The 18931-nt window shown below is 53.7% G+C and overlaps 2 protein-coding genes across 10 annotated transcripts; one reads left to right on the plus strand and one right to left on the minus strand.

Moving 5' to 3' along the window:
• Nucleotides 1–1229: 1229 nt before the first annotated feature.
• Nucleotides 1230–9679, minus strand: LOC138731158 (myosin light chain, embryonic). 7 transcript variants are annotated; one of them, XR_011339136.1, is made up of 10 exons: nucleotides 9351–9679; nucleotides 8781–8924; nucleotides 6167–6391; nucleotides 5436–5702; nucleotides 4628–4655; nucleotides 3694–3843; nucleotides 3077–3250; nucleotides 2574–2651; nucleotides 1603–1914; nucleotides 1230–1508 (listed from the first exon to the last, which is right to left on the minus strand). XR_011339136.1 is itself a non-coding variant. In XM_069876905.1 (10 exons), the coding sequence occupies exons 4-9, from the start codon at nucleotides 5532–5534 to the stop codon at nucleotides 1886–1888; spliced, it is 558 nt and encodes a 185-aa protein (XP_069733006.1). In that variant the 5' UTR covers nucleotides 5535–5702; nucleotides 6167–6391; nucleotides 8781–8943; nucleotides 9176–9679; the 3' UTR covers nucleotides 1230–1508; nucleotides 1871–1885. The 7 variants fall into 7 exon arrangements, 1 of the variants encoding a protein (XP_069733006.1); XR_011339134.1 differs by having other exon boundaries at nucleotides 9176–9679; XR_011339133.1 differs by having other exon boundaries at nucleotides 8781–8943; nucleotides 9176–9679.
• LOC138731157 (parathyroid hormone/parathyroid hormone-related peptide receptor-like) lies at nucleotides 9298–17114 on the plus strand. Of its 3 annotated transcripts, XM_069876903.1 has the most exons (13): nucleotides 9298–9470; nucleotides 11440–11545; nucleotides 12000–12110; nucleotides 12227–12351; nucleotides 12559–12653; nucleotides 13034–13220; nucleotides 14067–14220; nucleotides 14385–14445; nucleotides 15151–15217; nucleotides 15461–15559; nucleotides 16182–16319; nucleotides 16443–16484; nucleotides 16734–17114. In XM_069876903.1, exons 1-13 carry the CDS (start codon nucleotides 9393–9395, stop codon nucleotides 17094–17096), a joined length of 1626 nt encoding a protein of 541 aa, XP_069733004.1. In that variant the 5' UTR covers nucleotides 9298–9392; the 3' UTR covers nucleotides 17097–17114. The 3 variants fall into 3 exon arrangements, with proteins under 3 accessions (XP_069733004.1, XP_069733002.1, XP_069733003.1); XM_069876901.1 differs by having other exon boundaries at nucleotides 12227–12653; XM_069876902.1 differs by having other exon boundaries at nucleotides 16182–16484.
• The last annotated feature ends 1817 nt before the right edge of the window (nucleotides 17115–18931 follow it).

Here is an 18931-nt window from a genome sequence, read left to right on the forward strand (position 1 = left end):
CTGCAGGTCCTGAGCGCGGGTGCTCCACAATACCCATAGCTTTGGAGTGGCACAGAAGACCTCTGTCTACCGCCTTTCCTGCAGTATTTTCTTTAACTTTATAGCAGGGAATGGGCAGAAAGAGGGGAGAAGAAAAGAGGGGGAGAAGAAAAGAGAGAGAGAAGAAGGGAGAAAGGGCTTAAATCTGGATAGATCTTAGCTGTCTGCTAATACAGAAACACACAGAGTTGTTGAATTTCCAGGCAAAGCAGCTGAACAGAGGAGTTAGGATGGTGGTTCACTGCAGGGGTTACTTGAAACAGTTTTTATTTGTAATTCTGTTTCTCAGCTTGTGTCTGTAGAAGCTCTCCACCGCTGTGTATTCTGACATCTGTGTGTGTGATGTAGGTCTAACAGTATGCTCAAAAGAGCGATGCTAGAACAAGAATAATTGACCTGTGTTATCATATGTGAAAATCAAGCCACATTTCTGAAAAGCGTATTGACAAGCTTGTTATCACTCCAGTAAATCTGCAGGTGTTTGTTTTCAGGGTGTTTTCCCCCCCGGGTTGGAGACCTGGCTCGCTACCAGGTTCACCCAAGTCATTTTTGCCAAACACAAAGGGTGCAAACAACACAACACAGGGAAGTCTCTGCCTTCCCTAAAGGCCTTTGGCCCCATATGTTGATGACGATGTGTGCGTACGTGGGTCTGGGTCTCTGAGGGGCCTTTCGAGGAGCACAGTCTGTACTCGTCATCCTCATCCTGATCTCGCAGCCCTGCTGTGTGCTGATAACTGCTCAGGATGAAAGTTGGCTCCATCTATCTCTTCCCTATCACAGGGCTCGGCATTAACTCTCCTGACATCCAGACCATCTTTGGTATGAGTTTGTCTCTGCCTTATCGCAGCCTGAGGAGATACAGCCATCAACTCTCCCTAGAGGTGCTGGGGAGTTGGTTTTGCCTCTCTTCAGAGTTCCCTGGACCTCAAGTAAAAAAACATCCAAACTATAAAAGGACAGAGAGTTGACTATTGCCTGCAGATATCTTGATTTATAGAGATTCCTATAGTCCTGAGGTGCAGGTCTGCGTGTGGCATCACTCACTCATCTCCTCCAATGCTGTTTACAAAGATCTGTGGGACCAAGAATTCCAGCTCCTTGGGATCCTCAGCTTTTCCAGAGGAGGAGGCAGGGCACAGAGGCACCTATAGAAGTCTATAGCTACAGAGATATAGAGGTATGCACTCCAGAGCCAAAGCAGAGATACTGTTTCAGGGAGAAAGGAATGAAATTTAATGAGCCAAACATCACAGGAAAAACCTGAAAAGGATAACTTCAGGTTTAAAACCAAGTTGCAGATGTCTTATCGGATATGGAGGCTTAGGCACACACATGTAGAGGCCAAGTCTTCATGGCTGTTCGTGCCAAACATCTCTGCAGATGTGCGACACCCAGGGAGGAAGGGACATGGATGGAGGAACCTCGCTGTTTGTGCTGCTCAGGTGAGTTCAAATATTCCCGAGAGGCTGGGAGAAAAGCATGAGAGGGCTTAAAGCAGTGAATCTTTGAGAGTGCTCCTTCTCACATGACCCCAGAATGTCAATAACCATAATTCCATACCATTGAAAATCGAGTGTTTCATGCAAACAGTTTTGTGTAGAACGATTAACAAGGCCACGACTGGCAGCTGATGCTGTCCCAATAAACTTTAATCAGCAATGAGGTTCTTTATCATGAAGGCAGCTTTTTGTGCTTTCAGAGCTGGGGTTATTCCTGTGGCATTAGTCCACTGCAGAGTTCCTCGGGGGTTCGGGTTCCTCTGCCTCTGGGTGGTGTATACAGGTTTTCCAGTTTGGGAGTAAACAGGAGGAGACCCTGATAAACTCACCTGAAGTTTCTGGTTTCAGCCAGACATGATGTGCTTGACAAAAGCTGAGAAGGACACAAGAAATGAGACTATGAGAGGTCAAAGCACACTGTGAGCTGTGGTGGGTGGTCAGGGAGGCAGCAGGGGTTACATCCCCAGCCTAGGGCACCCTTGCTCTGCTAGGATTGAGATTCCTCCTTCTGCTCCCACATTTTGCCTGCCATCCCAAACCTGTTAAGTGATGCCAAACCCCTCTTGGAGACCAGCCAGTACCACTGTACCCAGTTTTCATGGACCAAGAGAAATGAGTGCCCTCTTTTGCTCCTATGCCTCACCTCGCCTCACCGTCTTGGAGCCACAAGTGATAGAAGTATAGAATGGTTTGGGTTGGAAGGGATCTCAAAGCCCATCCAGTTCCAACCCCCTGCCATGGGCAGGGACACCTTACTTTTCATTGCTTACACCTAAACAAAAATGGGGATAAACCAGTCCTGACACCCTTGGTAACTTGCTCTCTTCAGCTTCTTTTACTGGAAATTGTTGGTACAACCACCTTGTTCCCACCCCAGCTGACATTTCTCCCAGTGTTCCTCAGAGAGGCTTTGGAGGGTGGTCCACACCTCCCTCTCCATGTTCACCAGTGTCCTCACAGAGGTCACTTTTTACACTCTAAGACAAGACAACTATGTCTGAGATGGCCCTGTTAGGAACCTCTTGCTCCTACCTTCATAGTTGATACAGCCATTGGCATCTTCTTGCCCTGCCATGAGCTGCTCCACCTCGTTTTCTGTCATCTTCTCTCCTGGAGGAAGAGGATGGAAAGATGAGGGGATGGAAAGAGGATGGAAAGATGAGGGGAAGGGTTCTCAGCCTGCCAGGACCTTCCTGTCCTTCTTCCAGAGAGCCAAAGCCACCAGAGGAAGGAAGAGGATCTGTGTGCCACTGGGGAATACTTGTGGGAGATTGTGGAGAGGACCACGCTGCAACAGTTGTATGATAACTGAGGATGTTATGGCCTCCATCTCACCTAGATCATGCACGAAGCTGTGGCATAAGATGGAAAAGGCCACATATTCGTGAGCCAATGACTCCCACAAAAGCCTGTGAGCAGCAGAGTAAAAAGGGTCTCTCCAATGCATAAGAGCAGCCAACTAACCCAAGCCATTTGCTCAGAAAGAGCGTAGGGGTGTCCTGTGTCCTGCTCCCCCCACCCAGGACCAGCCGTACCCAGCGTGACCAGCACATGGCGCAGCTCGGCCCCCATCACCATGCCGTTGCCCTCCTTGTCAAATACACGCAGCCCTTCCACAAAGTCCTCGAAGGTGCCTTGCTCCTTGTTGCAGGTGAAGTGCTGCAGGATGGGGAGGAAGGTTTCAAAGTCCAGCATCTTTACATTCATTTCTGGAAGGGGAGGAGGAGACAGGGTCTGAAATTAACCTCATTAAGCCTCTGAGGACTTTCTGCTTAACCTTCCTGGTCTCGTTTCCATCTGAGTACAGGAGAGAAGCCCCACAAAGTGACGGAACTATTTTATACCTGAGATGGGAAGATCCATATGAGGAATAAAGTATTAACATCTGGGGACTTGGCTTCTGACACCAGGCAAGACTTAAAACCATCTGGTATGTCCTCTGTTACTGGGAGGTGGAGCACCCGTCCCTTATGTCACCCATGGTACAGGGAGGGGAGTAAAAGAAATTATGCAGGAATGAAGCCTCTTTGCATCATTTCCCTCCCAGTTCCATCATCTCATAGGGTTCTTCCTATGGGTGATATAATCCTTCACTTGCTACCAGGGAGGAAAAGGATTGCTTGTGCCACCCTGTCCCCACTGCCCCAGTCACCTTCTGGTTTGGGCTTGCCCAGCACCTTCAGGACTTCCGTGTTGGTGGGATTGTGGCCGAGCGCCCGTAAGACGTCCCCACACTGCGCGTAGGTGATCTGCATGGATCCCGTGGGCGTCCGATCAAACAGGCTGAAAGCTTCTTTGAACTCTGTGGGGGAGAAGAGCTCAGATGCTCCCTGCTACGCTGACCGCATTGCCCACCCCGCTGGAGCAAGTCCTCGCAGGCAGGGAAGGAATGGACCGAGTTTGCAGGATGCTGAGTCTCATCCTTCCATGAGATCTGCCCTCAGATCTTAGCCCTTCCCCAGTCTGTACAGAGGCTGAAAGCTGCCCATGGAGAGATGAGAAATCCCTGTCCCAGCCCAGCATCTCAGCATGAGGCTGTCCCTGCATCACCAGAAGCTGCTCCTCCTGCACCAGTCCAGGCTTTGAACCAAGCTGCATCTCACCATGAATGGAAAAATACCTTTTCCCTGCCAGGCTCTGAAGTGGAGATTATCCTCTTCAGCTGGGGCACCCTCGGCGCAGAGCAAGGAACCAGAATCCATTCATTGCTCCCGATCACCCGCTGTTGCAGACTCAGCTAAATCCCTGTGCTGGCTCCCACTCCCCTCTGGCGTTGCCTCCATCTGCGTCTCCTGCCTCCTCCCTTCCCACCAGCCCTCTTCCTCATCTCCTTACCTGCCTGATACTGGTCAGGGAGGCAACTTTCTGATTTCATATGCCTCTTCAACCTGCTAGGAAAGCTCATGAGATCACCCTGGAGGATGAGCAGAGTGTTAGGGAAAACAGGGTACCCAGATCCTCCTGAGCTTTTCTCCAGGCAGGGATTTGATGTACGGGGCCTCAGCTCTCATGTTGGCTTCAAAAAGCTACCTGGAGAAAGGATTCCCCATTTCTAATGCCATCTTTGGGAGAAGGTCTGCTCTTACCTTCGGTCTGCTCTGCAGTAAATTCAATCTGTTGGGAGAAGATAATAGAGTTGGGCATAAGGGCTGTGTTACAGCAGAGGCTCTGCTCTGCCTTTGAACCTCTCCCTCCCCGGGCTCCACAGCCCGCTCAGTGTCGGGGGCTTTAGCCATGCGATGCCCAGGAGCGCTCCTGCCCTCGCTGAGGAGCAGAGACACCGTCGGGAAGCACAGCCAGCAGCAGCAGGCAACAGGTGGGCAGGCAGTGGGGATGCTTGGACTAAAGTGAGGGCTATTCTGGGTGGAAAAGATGTTATTTCAAGGCTTGAAACCTAGTTCAAGTGATTAAACAGCCTCTGTGCTGAACCTGCTGTTAGCGACTCTCCTGCCAGAGCTCTAGCTTGAAAATACAACTTTATCCTAAGGAACCACAGAAAAGAGAGCTTCTGTTGTAGAGACTTGGATAAAGGATGTTCTCACATCGAGGAGACAATGCAGGCAGCAAAATACTTTAAGATGAAGACAGTAAGTGGCAGAAAAGATTTTAATGATGCTGGGGTCTCAACATAGGTCTCAGCCAGGAGCTGTGGGGCAGCAGCACCCTGATACGGGGGCAAAGCAATTTCCTTGGGTGAGTGTTGGGCAAGGCTGGATGGGGAAAGATTAAAACATCCCCCTGGCTAGGAAAACATCACTCCCAACTCACAGCAGCAAGGCAATCTGGCAACATCCCTCTCCCAGCCCTGGCTCTCAGCCTGGCTGAGGCTGTTTGCCTGTGCCTAGCAGAGAACAGGCATGAAGAACGACAGTGCTGTCTCCATGGCTCACTCACCTTCACACTCCTGGGATCGAAGGCAAGCTCTCTGGGTGCCTCTGGGGCTGGAGCTGGTTTGACTGTTTCCTTCTTCGGGTCGGGTTTCTTAAGCGGCATCACACTGGGTCTTTGCAAAGGTACAGGGATGGGTTCTGTTACTCAGCAAAGCGACCAAACGGATGGATGAAAGGATGGATGAAAGGCAAAGTCTGCTCCTCCACTTATATGCAGAGCCCTGTCCTCACCCCGGAGGGGCAGGCCAGCTGCTGGAGCAACTGCTGCTTACTATAAAAGGAAGAAAACTCAAATGAGAGGGGCCCCGACTCGACAATTGCCCATTGTCATCGGTTCCCAGCAGAGCGAAGCCACCAAGCGCCCTCCCCAAAAGCTGCAAAAGGGGGACGTCTCCCCCCTCCAGCACCTGCACCTGTGGGCTGCTTGCTAAATGATCACTGAAAACCTAAACGCAGATGGCTCTGGGTGCCTGGCAAGAAAATAGCCACATGATGGCTGATAACCCTGCTGGGATACCCACGGGAAAGCGTCTGTTTTCAGGCAGGCTCTCAAGGTCGAACACTGCGGAGCCTTTTTTAAGACTGGGATTTATGAAGTGCCGCTTCAAAGGAGCTCAGTCCTCTCTGAACCATCCCCCCAGCCTTGTGTTCAGGGTCTGATTTGTCTGAGTCTCTCCCCAGCGTTGAGCTTGTGCCCTGGAAAAGGCCATGCTACAGGCAAGAATCCACACTCACCGCAGTCAGGACAGCTAACGAGGGTAATGCAAACGATGGCTAAAGCCAGGCGTTTAATTCATCTGCTCTGCACCTTTCCCAGCCCTGTACCGGTTGTCCAATGCGTCCCAAAGCCTGCAGGCAGAGCAGGCAATAGTGTCTCCTTCCAGCTTGTCTCCAGGCTCTGGGCAGGCTGTGGTGGGAGGTGTTCCTGCTCTCATCCTCCTCTCCCAACTGTTTGCAGATCTGCAGACAAGGCAGAAGAAATAATCGAGGTTCAGCACCCCTGAAAATGGGGTTCACGTGTTACACCAAGACATCTTAAACTTAAAGACAGGCAGATTGTGACAGAACACAGGAGGAGGAAAACCCAACCCATCCCTAGCTTGTGCTGGGGTCTGAGAGGTGGTATTTTTCTAACATAAATGGACAAAAATTTATTTATATCAGATGAGAGCATCTTCTCTGCCATGGAGATGCTAAACAGCCTCATTTCTCCACCCTGTGAGCCACTGGGTGGAACAGGATCCTGCAAGACGCTGTTAGTCCTGGGGTGAGAGCTAGAGGGTCTGAGCCATTATACTTGTACCTGTACACATTACAGATGTAGGTATTTCAGTTTTGTTTCAGTTATATTTCAATTTTTGTGTGGCTGAGGCAGGTCGTGTTGTATTGCAGCGGCTCAGGCTTGGAATGACCGTGTAGGTCCAACCCTGTAGGCCTGGGAGTGATAGGAGCAAGGGGTGTCACCAGGTCAGCCTTGTGCTCAGACCTCCCCACAGCTTCTGCTTTGCTGAAATGCTGCTCACGCTGGAGGCTGAGCCATCGCCAGCCGGGTTACGGGGGTCTTTCAGGAAGAGGGAGCAGCCACAAATTGTTGGGAAATTTGCTGTCTGCCATCATCTCACAATTGCTGCCGTGGATCCGGGGAGCTGATGGGGCTGGGTGGGTGTCATTTGCAATGATTTCTTTCCAGATCGCTCTATAACACAGCAAGTAATTTAGCAAAGGGAGAAAACAACCGAAAATGTTTTGCTAACTGCAAACTCGGAGCCTGGGTCAGATTTCACCTGCAATGGGAATCAAATTGCCCCTGAGCTTGCTGCCTCCCCCTCAGCCTGCATCCATCCCTCCTGGCATCCATCCAGCCCCAAAATAACCTCACCTCAACTCCATCCTCAATCCCCAGCAACTTCTGGGCCAGGAATCAGTACCCAAAAGACTCTTCAGAAAATATTAATCCTGCAATTTGTCTGCTTATCCTCTGCTGCCCTACTTGTCCAGGCAGCATGTGATGAGCAAGTGCGTGAGCGATGCCACCGGGGCGGTGTCCGCACCCACGCGATGGTCCGGGCTGGTGGCTACGTTGGGCTGGGAAAATAGGCAGCTGCTGGAGATGCCCCTAATCCCTCCTTGATTTACAGCTGATTGCTGTGGCAGGGAAAAAGGAAAAAAAAAGAGAGTAGTTTTCCTGTCCAATTGAATGAGATGGAGCAACAGCACCTCCCGAGCACCGTCATTTGGATTTGCTTTGCTCTCTCAGCTGGCTGATACGCCACAAGAGCCAAACAAAGTCTGACCCTGCTCTGAGAAGCCATGGGGGCTTGTGGTTGGGACCAGGATGAGCCACCCTGCCAGGTAAAGCCCAAGGGAGGCTCGGGGGGCTCTGCCCTGCAAAGGATTTTGCCTTTACGGAGGCAGCAATAAGTGCGCTCAGCCACGGATGATGAGGCCCTGGGTTGGAAGCCTGCTGTTCCCAGGGTTTGGCAGCAGGCTTTTGAATTTCAGGCCCATCCCACTAATGACAACCTGCTCGGGGAACAAGGACTCCCCGCTTTGTGCCCCTGTTTCCCAAGGGGGATGCTCAAGCCGCCTGGGGACAAGTTGTTCAAGTTGGTGGGGTGCTGGGAGAAAGCTGGGCACCTGGATGATCCTGAAACCCAGGGGAGAGCCCTGGGGCCTCCTGGTGACAAGGGACCACTCGGATGGGGACAATGTTAGCTCTGGTTGGACCAGCTCTGCCCCACCAGCCCTATGCACCTCATTCAACAGCTGCGTGAGGCACCCATCAAGGTGGAAACTCCCTGCTGCCAGGACTGTCCGTCTGTCCTGCCTGCTCCCAGGACCAGTGCAGAATTAGCCACCAGCCACCCTCCACACAGGGCTAAAATGCAGTTGCACAGCGAGGGTCTTTTGCAATCAAGAGCACGTAGCAGGGTGCTCATCAGGACAAGGGGGAATGGCCTCAAGCTCCACCAGGGGAGGTTCAGGCTGGACATTAGAAAAACAATTTTCACAGAAAGGGTCATTGGACACTGGAACAGGCTGCCCAGGGAGGGGATTGTGTCACCATCCCTGGAGGGGTTTAGAAGATGGGTAGATGAGGAGCTCAGGTACACGGTTTAGAGGTTTATAGGAATGGTTGGACTCGATGATCCTGGAGGTCTTTTCCAACCTAGTGATTCTGTGCTCGTCCTAATGGGGAGTAGGGCTGATCCCAGCACATCTCCCCAAGACACATCCCAGCTCAGAGAGAAGGAAAAGGGTTAAACTGGTGTCTGCCTGAAAGACATCCCATCTCAGGAGCATCAGTGCCGAGGTGATGCTCACGTGCCTGCACCCTCTGCCTCCTTACCTCCAGCCACCTCACTGGGTTTTTTCCAATCATCCACTGGCTCCGTGGGACCAGCCTGGAGCTGGAGGGGACTAAGCCATGCGGGGGCAGCGGGGAGATGCTGTGACAGCTGAAAAATGAGCCACCAGGCTGTGAGAGAGGTTTCTGAAAAGAGAAGAGGAATCTGCCTTGAATGAGGAGGATTTTAGCACCTTTGGCTAAGCCAATAAACCTCTGCCATCCCCAGCCCAACCGGGAACTGTTTGCACACGCTCCGGGAGCTGCTTAAAGCAGCAGAAACGTAGAGACCGAATAGCAGCAAGCATGGTGTGGGGAGTGACCCCCTTGCCTGGTAAACCTGTGAACAGATGCTCATAGCGCTGCCGGGGCAGTGCCCACCAGGACCAGGGACTCACCCCAGGGTGCTCTACCAGCCCCGAGCACCTCGCCTCGACAGGGACCACGGCCGGGAAGGTGCTCCCAGAAGATGCTCTCTCTTGCCGAAGGCGCCAGCTCTCTCCATCACCTGCGGCCCCGGGCTGGCAGCAATCCCGCTGTCCCTAGGTGAAGGCTTTGCATTCTCCAGCTCACCCATCATCCCTGAGCTCCTCATCCCAGGGACACAGTGGGACCATGGAGGCACCTGGCCCCGTGGGAGGCATCGCAGCGGCTCTCCTGTGCTCCTGTCTCCTGAGCTCTGTGTGGGCTCTGGTAAGTCCGAATGGTCCCGTAGGCTTCCCAAGTCCCTCTCTTGGCTTTAAATATTGCTAATTGCGCAGTTCACTCCAGTCGGGGGCTGCGTGTCCCCTGGCTGCATGTCCCACTCCACAGAGCTGCTGCCCGAGAGCTGGGTGGGAGGGGAGAGCCTCTCACTCCCACTAAAAGCTTTCCAGCAGCCCTGAAGACACCGCAATGTGATGGTTTTTCCATTTATTGGATGCATCCAGGGCAGAGTGTCAGGGGAACTGAAAGAGTGGAGCAACTTACGGTCAGCACAGGTGGGGCTGGAGGGATGCGATGAGGGATGCTGGGTGCACTCAGTGCCTCTGCCAAAGCCAGGACCCCCGCTCCTGCCCTACACCCCTCACCAGCCCCCCTCTGCCCACCCTCCCTGACCACTGCTTTTGGGAAGAACGTGAATGGGAGTTGAGGGTCTCCTCTCTGCCACAGGATTCGGCCCCGCTCACCCGCAGGCAGCCCAGGAGCTGACGCCAGCCTCCTGCATCCTCCCTTTCGCTTCCAAAGGCTTTTCCTCATCCTTGTTCCAAACTCAGCAACTCAGTCAAAAACACCTCTGAAGATGTTGGCGTGCGCGGTGTGACCGAGAGGCTGCACTCCTCCGCACCACAGCGCACCCGCATCCCAGCAGAGCCCCAGGCGGCCGCTCCAACCAGGAGCTGCCGGACTAGCTCCGGAGGGCTCATCGGGGCAACGGGGACCCCCGGCACCACTGGGGGGTGGGCGAGCAGGAGCAGGGCCAGAAAGCTGATGGGCCACTGGTTTCTAGCACAGAAACGTGAAAGCACGTGCATTTCCCAATGGGCCGTGGACAGAGTGGAAGGGGAATCATGGTCAGCTTCAGCCTTGGAAGACAGAAAAATGAGAGCAGGAAGGTGGACAGCACTTCTCTCTTCCCTGTGTTATTTGGATCCACCCAAAGCTGCACAAACAAAATGCTGAGAGCTGGGGTTGTTCAGCCTGGAGAAGGGAAGGCTCCAGGAAGACCTTAGAGCAGCTTCCAGGACTGAAAGGAGCCCCAGGAAAGCTGGGGTGAGACTTTCTCAAGGACATGGAGTGATAGGATGAGTGGGAATGGCTTTAAATTGGAAGCAGGGAGATTCAGATTGGACATTAGGAAGAATATCTTCACATTGAGGGCGGGGAGGCCCTGGCCCAGGCTGCCCAGAGCAGGGGTGGCTGCCCCATCCCTGGAGGGGTTCGAGGCCAGGTTGGATGGGGCTTGGAGCCCCTGATCCAGTGGGAGGTGTCCCTGCCCGTGACAGGGGTGGGACTGGGTGGGCTTTGAGGTCCCTTCCAACCCAAACCATTCCATGACTCTGTAAACCTGACTCACCTGGGGAGAGTGCCGTGTTGTAGCTGCTCCATTAACTTTGCCTACTGGCACATTTTCCATGTGTGCTCCTTTCTTCCCTGCCTGTCTCTTGCTCAGGCTTTACCTCTAATTTTTTCCCCCAAGGATGGTCCTGCTTGACACGACGAGTCTGCGGGTGAGACCACCCTGCTGCAGGGTTCAGCAAAGCCTTGTTTCCATGTCAGGAGATGGTGTTCCTGTATCAGCCCTTGAGCCCCTTGTGATTTTGGACTTGCTGTTAATCCTGGTTGGATTCAGGGGTGGGTGGCAGGGTGTAATGAGGTCCTGGTGCAGGCTGAGAAGCCTTTGTGGGTGTTTCACCACCACCCCTGGGGTGTTGCTGGGACAGAGCAGCTTCACTCTCATCTCCTGGATCCTGGATCCTGGCTGCAGATGCCTCACATCACCAAGCAGGTGCTTGCAGTTCTATGGGAACATGAAGGTCACCACAGTGGGTCGAGCTCTCCCAGGGAGGATTAGTCTCTAGATCGAGAGCATGAAGAGAAGACCTAAGCCAAACTGCCACCTGACACGTCTGGCCCACACCATGCAGCGGCAGAGGTTGGCACTTTGGGTCTGTCTTGGCAGGTTGACTCTGACGATGTTCTCACAAAAGAAGAGCAGATCTATCTCCTGGTAGAAGCTAAGGAGAAATGTCAGAGAGACATAAAAACCCAACTGGAGAAGATCAAAGGTAGGGTACCTTCCCTGCTCATGGTCAGCCAGCCCCAGTGGAGCTGGCTACGTGGTGGGAAATGCTTTTCCCTCCAACGGGAGTGGGATGGGGCCAGGGGGATGCGCAGCTCCTGGGGGCCACAGGGTGCTGGTGTGGGTTTGTGGAACTCCTGGCACCATGGCTGCTCTGGGTGCAATGAGGTGCTAATTAAATCATTGCTCTGATTAGCCAGCGGTTGCTGGGCTGTGCACACCACAAGTAAGAGTGCGTGCAGGAGCCTCAGCTCCACCCCAGAGGAGGTGGGATGTGTCCCCATCCCCATCTCCCACAGCTCCCCTGCTCTGCAGGTGAGGGGTGATGGTGTGGCAGCGTGTTTTGTTCACCCTGGTCCAGTGCAGGCTTTGGGAAGCCAAAGCTCACGACGTGGTCCTCTTTCAAGCCAAAGCGAGATGTGTCTTTGCTCTTTGGCCAGACAGCAGCTGCCTTCCAGAGTGGGACGGGATTATCTGCTGGCCGAAGGGCTCCCCCAGCCAGGAGGTGTCAGTGCCTTGCCCCGACTACATCTACGACTTCAACCATAAAGGTCAGTGCTTGCACACAGGCAGGGTGCGACCTCGGTGATGAACCTGCACCGAGCACAGCTGTGTCTGGGCTTCCCACGGGTCCTGCTGCTGTCTCAGCTCCCACTGCTGTTCCCAGGTCACGCCTACAGGTACTGCAGCGCCTACGGGACCTGGGCCATGGCTCTCAGCATCAACAAGACCTGGGCCAATTACACCGAATGCGCTTTGCTCTTCTCCTCTGAGAGCCGGAGCCGCGAGAAGGTGACCTTGCTCATCAGAGGTGCTGGGAAAAGGGGTGGGAACGGGGGCCAGGGAAGCGTGCAGCAAAGACCAGGGGAAAACTGGGGGCTCTTCCTCCTCTGCTTCCCAGAGAAGTCCTGCTCCTCCTCTTCTCTTAGCCCAGAGACTGGGGGCAGAGCAGGGGGCTGGGCTGCAGGGGGGTGGTGGAGCACAGCCCTTCTCTTGCAGGAGGTGTTTGACCGCCTGCACCTGATGTACACTGTCGGCTACTCCATCTCCCTGGCCTCCCTCATCGTCGCCGTCTGCATCCTCTCATACTTCAAGTAAGGAGAAGCTGAACCCGCATCCCTGTGGGAGAACTATCACCTCCCCGTCATCTGCACACGTGAGCTCCCAAGGGGGAGCAGCTCCTAGGGGAACGGGAAGTGTCCCCAAACACCAGCACAAACTTCAGACCATTTCCCAAAGCCCCCAAAGGCCCCCAGACTGACCAGATCCCACCCCACCCTGGTTGTGGAGGGACTGACAGCCCCCTTGCCCCAGATCCGGCATCTGTGCCCATGGGAGGGCTGACACCTTGAAGCTCACCTTCTCGAGGACCTTCTCAGGGACCTTCTCGGGGACCCCCGCGCTGTCTGAGCCCACGTGCGATGAACTTGTTGGGCAGCTGGTGTTGGGTTCATGCCACATCCCTTCTCCGTAGGCGCCTGCACTGCACACGCAACTACATCCATGTCCACCTCTTCACCTCCTTCATCTGCCGGGCGGTGAGCATCTTTGTGAAGGACATGGTGCTCTACTCGGGCACGCTGGCCAGCGGGACCGACAAGATGCGGGAGGATGATTTCAAGGCAGAAATGGGTCCCTCACCAGGACAACGGAGCCACCTGGCAAGTGATGCACCAAGGCTGGAGGCAGGATCAGGGGAAAGGAGATTCGGGAGTCCTGCTGCAAGGGGATGTGCTTGGGGATACTCCCAGGCTGGGGCTGTGCTGCTCCAGGATGGTGCAGCTGAGGAGGGAGGAAGGATCTCCTGCAGCTCTGCTCAGCTTCTTCCCATCCTGGTGCCACAGTCGAGATCAGAGCCACAGAGGACGTGGGTCTCGCAGCCTGTCTGAGCTCAGAGTGCCCTGGTGTGGGAAATACTTCTATGGGAAAGACCTAGAACACCTGATCTGTGTCTGCTGCTGGAACATCCGTGGGGAGATATATCCCAAGGGAGAGCTGGGGTTGTTCATCCCAGAGAAGAGAAGGCTGCAGGGAGACCCTAGAGTAACTTCCAATACTAGAAAGGGCTTCAGAAAAGCTGGGGAGGGGCTCTTGATCAGGGCCTGTAGCAATAGGATGAGGTGGAATAGTTTTCAGCTGAAAGAGGGGAGAGTAAGATGAGATCTTAGGGAGAATTTTTTTCCTGTGAGGGTGGGGAGGCCCTGGCCCAGGCTGCCCAGTGGCTGCCCCATCCCTGGAGGGGTTCAAGGCCAGGCTGGATGGGGCTTGGAGCCCCTGATCCAGTGGGAGGTGTCCCTGCCCATGGCAGGGGTGGGACTGGAGGGGCTTTGAAGTCCCTTCCACCCCAAACCATTGTGTGATTCTATGATGTAGTTCCCGGCTTGAGCAGGAATGTGAGCCATGCATGGGGCACAGCCTGAGTTTTGCTGCCCAGAGAGAAAAAGCCACCAGGTTTTGCTTTCATGCGACAACCTGATACAGTCACCTCTCTGACTCTATACCCACAGGTTGGCTGCAAGGTGGTGGTGACTCTTTTCCTCTATTTTCTGGCCACCAACCACTACTGGATCCTGGTGGAAGGTCTCTACCTGCACAGCCTGATCTTCATGGCCTTCCTCTCCAACAAGAACTACCTGTGGGTCCTCATCATCATTGGCTGGGGTAAGCATGGACCCCAACCCAACTCTGCTGAGACCAGCTGGGAGCTTTGGCATCAGCTATGGTTCAGCAGCACTCAGGGGCAGTGGATGCAGACCAGCTGCCAGGAACTCGTTCAGTCTACAAACATGATACTTCATCCACACTGCTCACTCTGGTTCCTCCAGGTCTTCCTGCTGTGTTTGTGTCTGTCTGGGCCAGCGTCAGAGCCTCCCTGGCGGATACACAGTACGTAGGTCCAGCTCCTCTGACAGTGCTTTGGGGAGGGAAAGACTGCTTGGCAAAAGCAGGCAAAATATCCGTGGACACCAGCACTTATGAAAATGAAAATTTTCCAAGAACAAGAGGAGTAAACAAACATACAAGGCTTGTTCAGAACATTGTTTGTAGCATCCTTCCCGGGAAGTGTTCAAAAAATGTGTAGATGTGCCACTTTGGGACACTGTTCAGTTGGCACGGTGGGGTTGAGGTGATGGTTGGACTGCATGATCTTAGAGGTCTTTTCCAACTTCAGTGATTCCATGATTGTCAGTAATCCAGGCCAACAGTGGTTTTGTTCTGCATTTGGGAGGAAGATGGTTGCAGGTTTACACATAAACTAATCAGTAAACAGTGCAAAGATGAATGCTAAAGGGCATGTTCCAAGTTTAGTGAAAGGATTAAGGCCACCAAAACGGCCAGCAGGAGTTTTAGATGGGCTGGCTAAGGAGCCCTGAGGAACATAAATGCTAATTTAAACCTGATTTGCCTCACTGTGACGGTTATGAATGCTTGTAGCATGGCTGTTGTTGGGTTAAGACTTACATAAACTCCACAAAGGGAGTGAAGGGTGGGAGGCATCTTGGTCGGGGGATGGAGGGAGCCATCCACTGGTGATTTTCCTTACCAGCAATCTCAGGTTTCTCCAAGGTGCTTCTTTCCTGGTATCTTCAGGTGCTGGGACCTCAGTGCAGGGAACATGAAGTGGATTTATCAAGTCCCTATCTTAGCTGCCATCGTGGTAAGAAGCCCATGGCCAAATCTCCCAGTCCCTTTTGGGGAAAGGGGATTGGCAGAGACCCAGAGCCATCACTTGTGGTCACTGGGGTTGTGTCTGCAGCCACCCCAGCACCCAGAGATGACCTGTGCAATCCCCCCAATGCCTGCAGCTCACCCAGAACTGCCTGTCCTTGTCCCTTGGGGTTGCGTGGGCAGACCCAAAGTCACTGTGGGCAACATAACTGCAGTGCGTGTCTGTCGGCAGGTGAACTTCTTCCTCTTCCTCAACATTGTCCGGGTGCTGGCCTCCAAGCTGCGGGAGACGAACACAGGGAAACTGGACCCTCGGCAGCAGTACAGGCGAGTGCTGGCAGCAGCCAAACCTTGCTTGGCCCGGGGCTGTGTTCCCCGGAGCCCTGTGGTCAGTTCTGGGATCAGCACAGGAAGGACATGGATCTGTTAAAATGAGTCCAAAGGAGGCCACAGGGATTATCTGAGGGCTGGAGCGCCTCTGCTACAAGGACAGGCTGAGGGAGTTGGGGATGTTCACCTTGGAGGCTCTGGGGAGACCTTCGAGCAGCTTCCAGTACTGAAAGGGGCTCCAGGAAAGCAGGGGAGGGGCTCTTGAACAGAGAGTGCAGGGACAGGATGAGGGAAACAGTTTTAAGCTGAAAAAGGGGAGACTGATAAGAGATCTTAGGAAGAAATGTTCTCCCGTGAGGGTGGGGAGGCCCTGGCCCGGGTTCATGGCAGGATAATGGCAGCAAGTGCTTCTGGCAGCTCAGCTTGGTTGGAGCAGCAGGCTCAGGAGTTCAAGCTCTTCCTGCTCCCTGCTCCAAGCTGGACACTGCAGCAGCTGTGCACAAACCAGCTGCGGCACCAGCAGCAGCAAAAGCATCTGCCCTCTCATTAGGACACTTACCAGGGGCTGCAGGCTGGCTGGCAAGTCCTGGCTCGCAGCTCAGAGCATTTCTCCTCTCAGGAAGCTGCTCAAGTCCACGCTGGTGCTGATGCCGCTTTTCGGAGTCCATTACGTAGTGTTCATGGCCATGCCCTACACTGAAGTGTCTGGGGTCCTGTGGCAGATCCAGATGCATTACGAGATGCTCTTTAACTCCTCTCAGGTAAATCAACATGGGGCTGCCTGCCTGCTCCAAATATCAAGCGATGCTCATCCGGGAAGGGGGGAGGAACATGTAGAACGTCCTGGCTCAGTACTCAAACTCCATCTCTGTCTCTTTTGGCAGGGTTTCTTTGTGGCTTTTATCTACTGCTTTTGCAACGGGGAGGTAAGTTAGAAGTGTGAGCAGCTGACTCCCTGTTCCAGCTCCTTTAGAGTAGGAGAACTTAAACCACAGGTCCCAGGTTGGGGTAACCAGAGGAAAAATAAAAACAACTCAGATCCATCCCTCTCAGCAGGATTGGTAAGGGAAAAACCCCACACCAGGAGTGAAAACCATAGGGAAGGGAAATGAAGGGAAGCAATGCCTACGTTGCTGCCTCTGGGCACCAGCAGCCCTCTCTGACCTCTCCCTCAGGTGCAAGCAGAGATTAAGAAAGCCCATTTTCGGAGAAGCCTGGCATTGGACTTCAAGCAGAAGGCACGTGCCACCAGCACGGCGGGGAGCTGCTGCTATGGTGGGCTGGCATCCCATGCCACCACGAGCTTCAGCACGAGCATCACAGGGCGAGGGGCAGGGAACACGCAGCAGCGTGGGCTGCTGCTCACTGCCCGTGCCAGCCTACCTGGCTACATCCCTACCTCCTTTGCCTCGGATAACTTTTTGCCCTGTCCAACCCAGGAGATGAGCCAGAAAGCCTGCGGGGAAAACAAAATGGATTTAACAGACCTGAATCACCATCACCTTAACCTAAACAAAGAGCTGGAGACGATGCTATGAAATGAACAGTGTCTCTCCCATCTGGACATCCAGCTGTGCCTGGAAAGATGCTGATCCTCACACCTTGGGCTCCCTCTGTGCTACATGGAGAGTCAGGGTAGGGGATTGCAGCTGGAACAACACAGTTCCCTTTCCCTCGCAGCCAGTGTGCAAAGGGATCGTGCGCTCTTGCTCCTTCTACCTAGCTGGCCTAAAAACGAGCGGCCAGTCCAAACCCTGATTTCCTTTCACGCGCAAGTGACTGACATAAGTGATGTCTGTGCATGCAAAGCCTTGAATCATTGCCAGCGAACAGTGCTCCAGGCTCAGTCTTACTTCAGCCATCTGGAAGGTGACTGCAGCTCAACGCGTATAAAGCTGATTCAATGAGTCCAGAAGTCCTGAAGTGCAGCTCCCCTGTTTAGCCGCAATTCCTGCGTTGTACAGCCTGGAGCTGCCAGCACGCATAGTGCCCACAGAGCTGTTCGGCAGCTCTCCCCACCCTTAATCCAACCCTTATGCAGCTCCCAGATGCTGTGAAGCCCAACACACAATGTTCAGCCACAAACAGAGACCGTGAGTCACTGGGATACAGGAGCAGGCCGAGGTCTACAGCCCAGGAAGGGCACGGTGGAACGCCTGGGTCCCCCATGCTTTACAGCATGGTTGTCCACAAACTCACCAGGCCACTGCATGCAAGAGTCTTGGCTCTGTCATCTTTCTGCAGGCTAAAAAGTGAATAAAGAGACAGCCTGTACAGCTCGCTTCCGCCCTCGGTGGTGTTACACACTGCAATCAATTGCTAGAGGATAGTGGAGGGTGTAAAGGGCTGGGAACTCAGCCAGGTTAGGAGCCAGCTAGCTCTGCTCGCTGTCAGGGACACGGCAGCCCCACCTGCTCACTCAGCTGCACCTGCACTGCTGAGGAGATCTCACCACCCTGATGGGAAGAGACATTCCCAAGGAGCTGGCAATGCCCAGCCCAAACAATTCAGGAAGAATCACAGAACCCCTAGGCCGCAAAAGGCCTTTGAGATAATCAAGCCCAATCATACCTGTCCACTACTCAATCACATCTCTAAGCACTTCATCTTTTAAACACCTCCAGGGATGGGGACTCCACCACCTCCCTGGGCAGCCTCTGCCAGTGCTTGGGAACCATTTCAGGCCACGCAGGAGGGGAGAATTACAATGTCATTTGGAAAGGGGGTACATATGACCACTTAAAATTGAACACCACGCTGGTGGTAGCACAGAGCAATTTTCTTCCGACCTGCTCCAATAAGACACAGTCCCTCAAAGCAGCAACAAAGAACATGTAACTAAATCTACACATTCATAGATCTTCCAGTGAAAAGCTAGGATATAAGCTGAGTCGCAAGGATGAGAAAGCACTGGAGGGAGAGCTAGCCAGGTGTCCGGGCAGGGACAGGCACCAGGATTCGCATTCTTTGACCAGTCTGGGAGATGGTGCAGTCAGGCCCATCCGCACCACCTCCAACCCCAGAAAACAGCACTGTACAAGGTGGAAGAGGGTTCTCAGCCCAGCTGGGTGGTGACAGCATCTACTCTGCTCTGGGGGATGAGGGGGTGGACTGGTGTGCAGGCACAGAGGCAGGATCAGAATCCCAAGGTCACCATTCTACAAACAATCTGAGCTTCCTAGGGTTGATTTGCTCAGCTGTGAGCTGTGCTTTGGTCTCTTTAGAAGCAAGCATCACAGCCTGCCACGACAAGGAGAGAGATTCTCCTCACAGCTAGTTGGCATGCTGCTCACACTGCTACCTTGTTCTGCAGAAAAGGAATCAACCCTCTTCTGTACCTAGCAGGGACCTGTGAACTGACCACTACAGCGTT

The sequence above is a fragment of the Phaenicophaeus curvirostris genome, chromosome 26 (assembly GCF_032191515.1).
Source record: "Phaenicophaeus curvirostris isolate KB17595 chromosome 26, BPBGC_Pcur_1.0, whole genome shotgun sequence".
Lineage (NCBI taxonomy): Eukaryota > Metazoa > Chordata > Aves > Cuculiformes > Cuculidae > Phaenicophaeus > Phaenicophaeus curvirostris.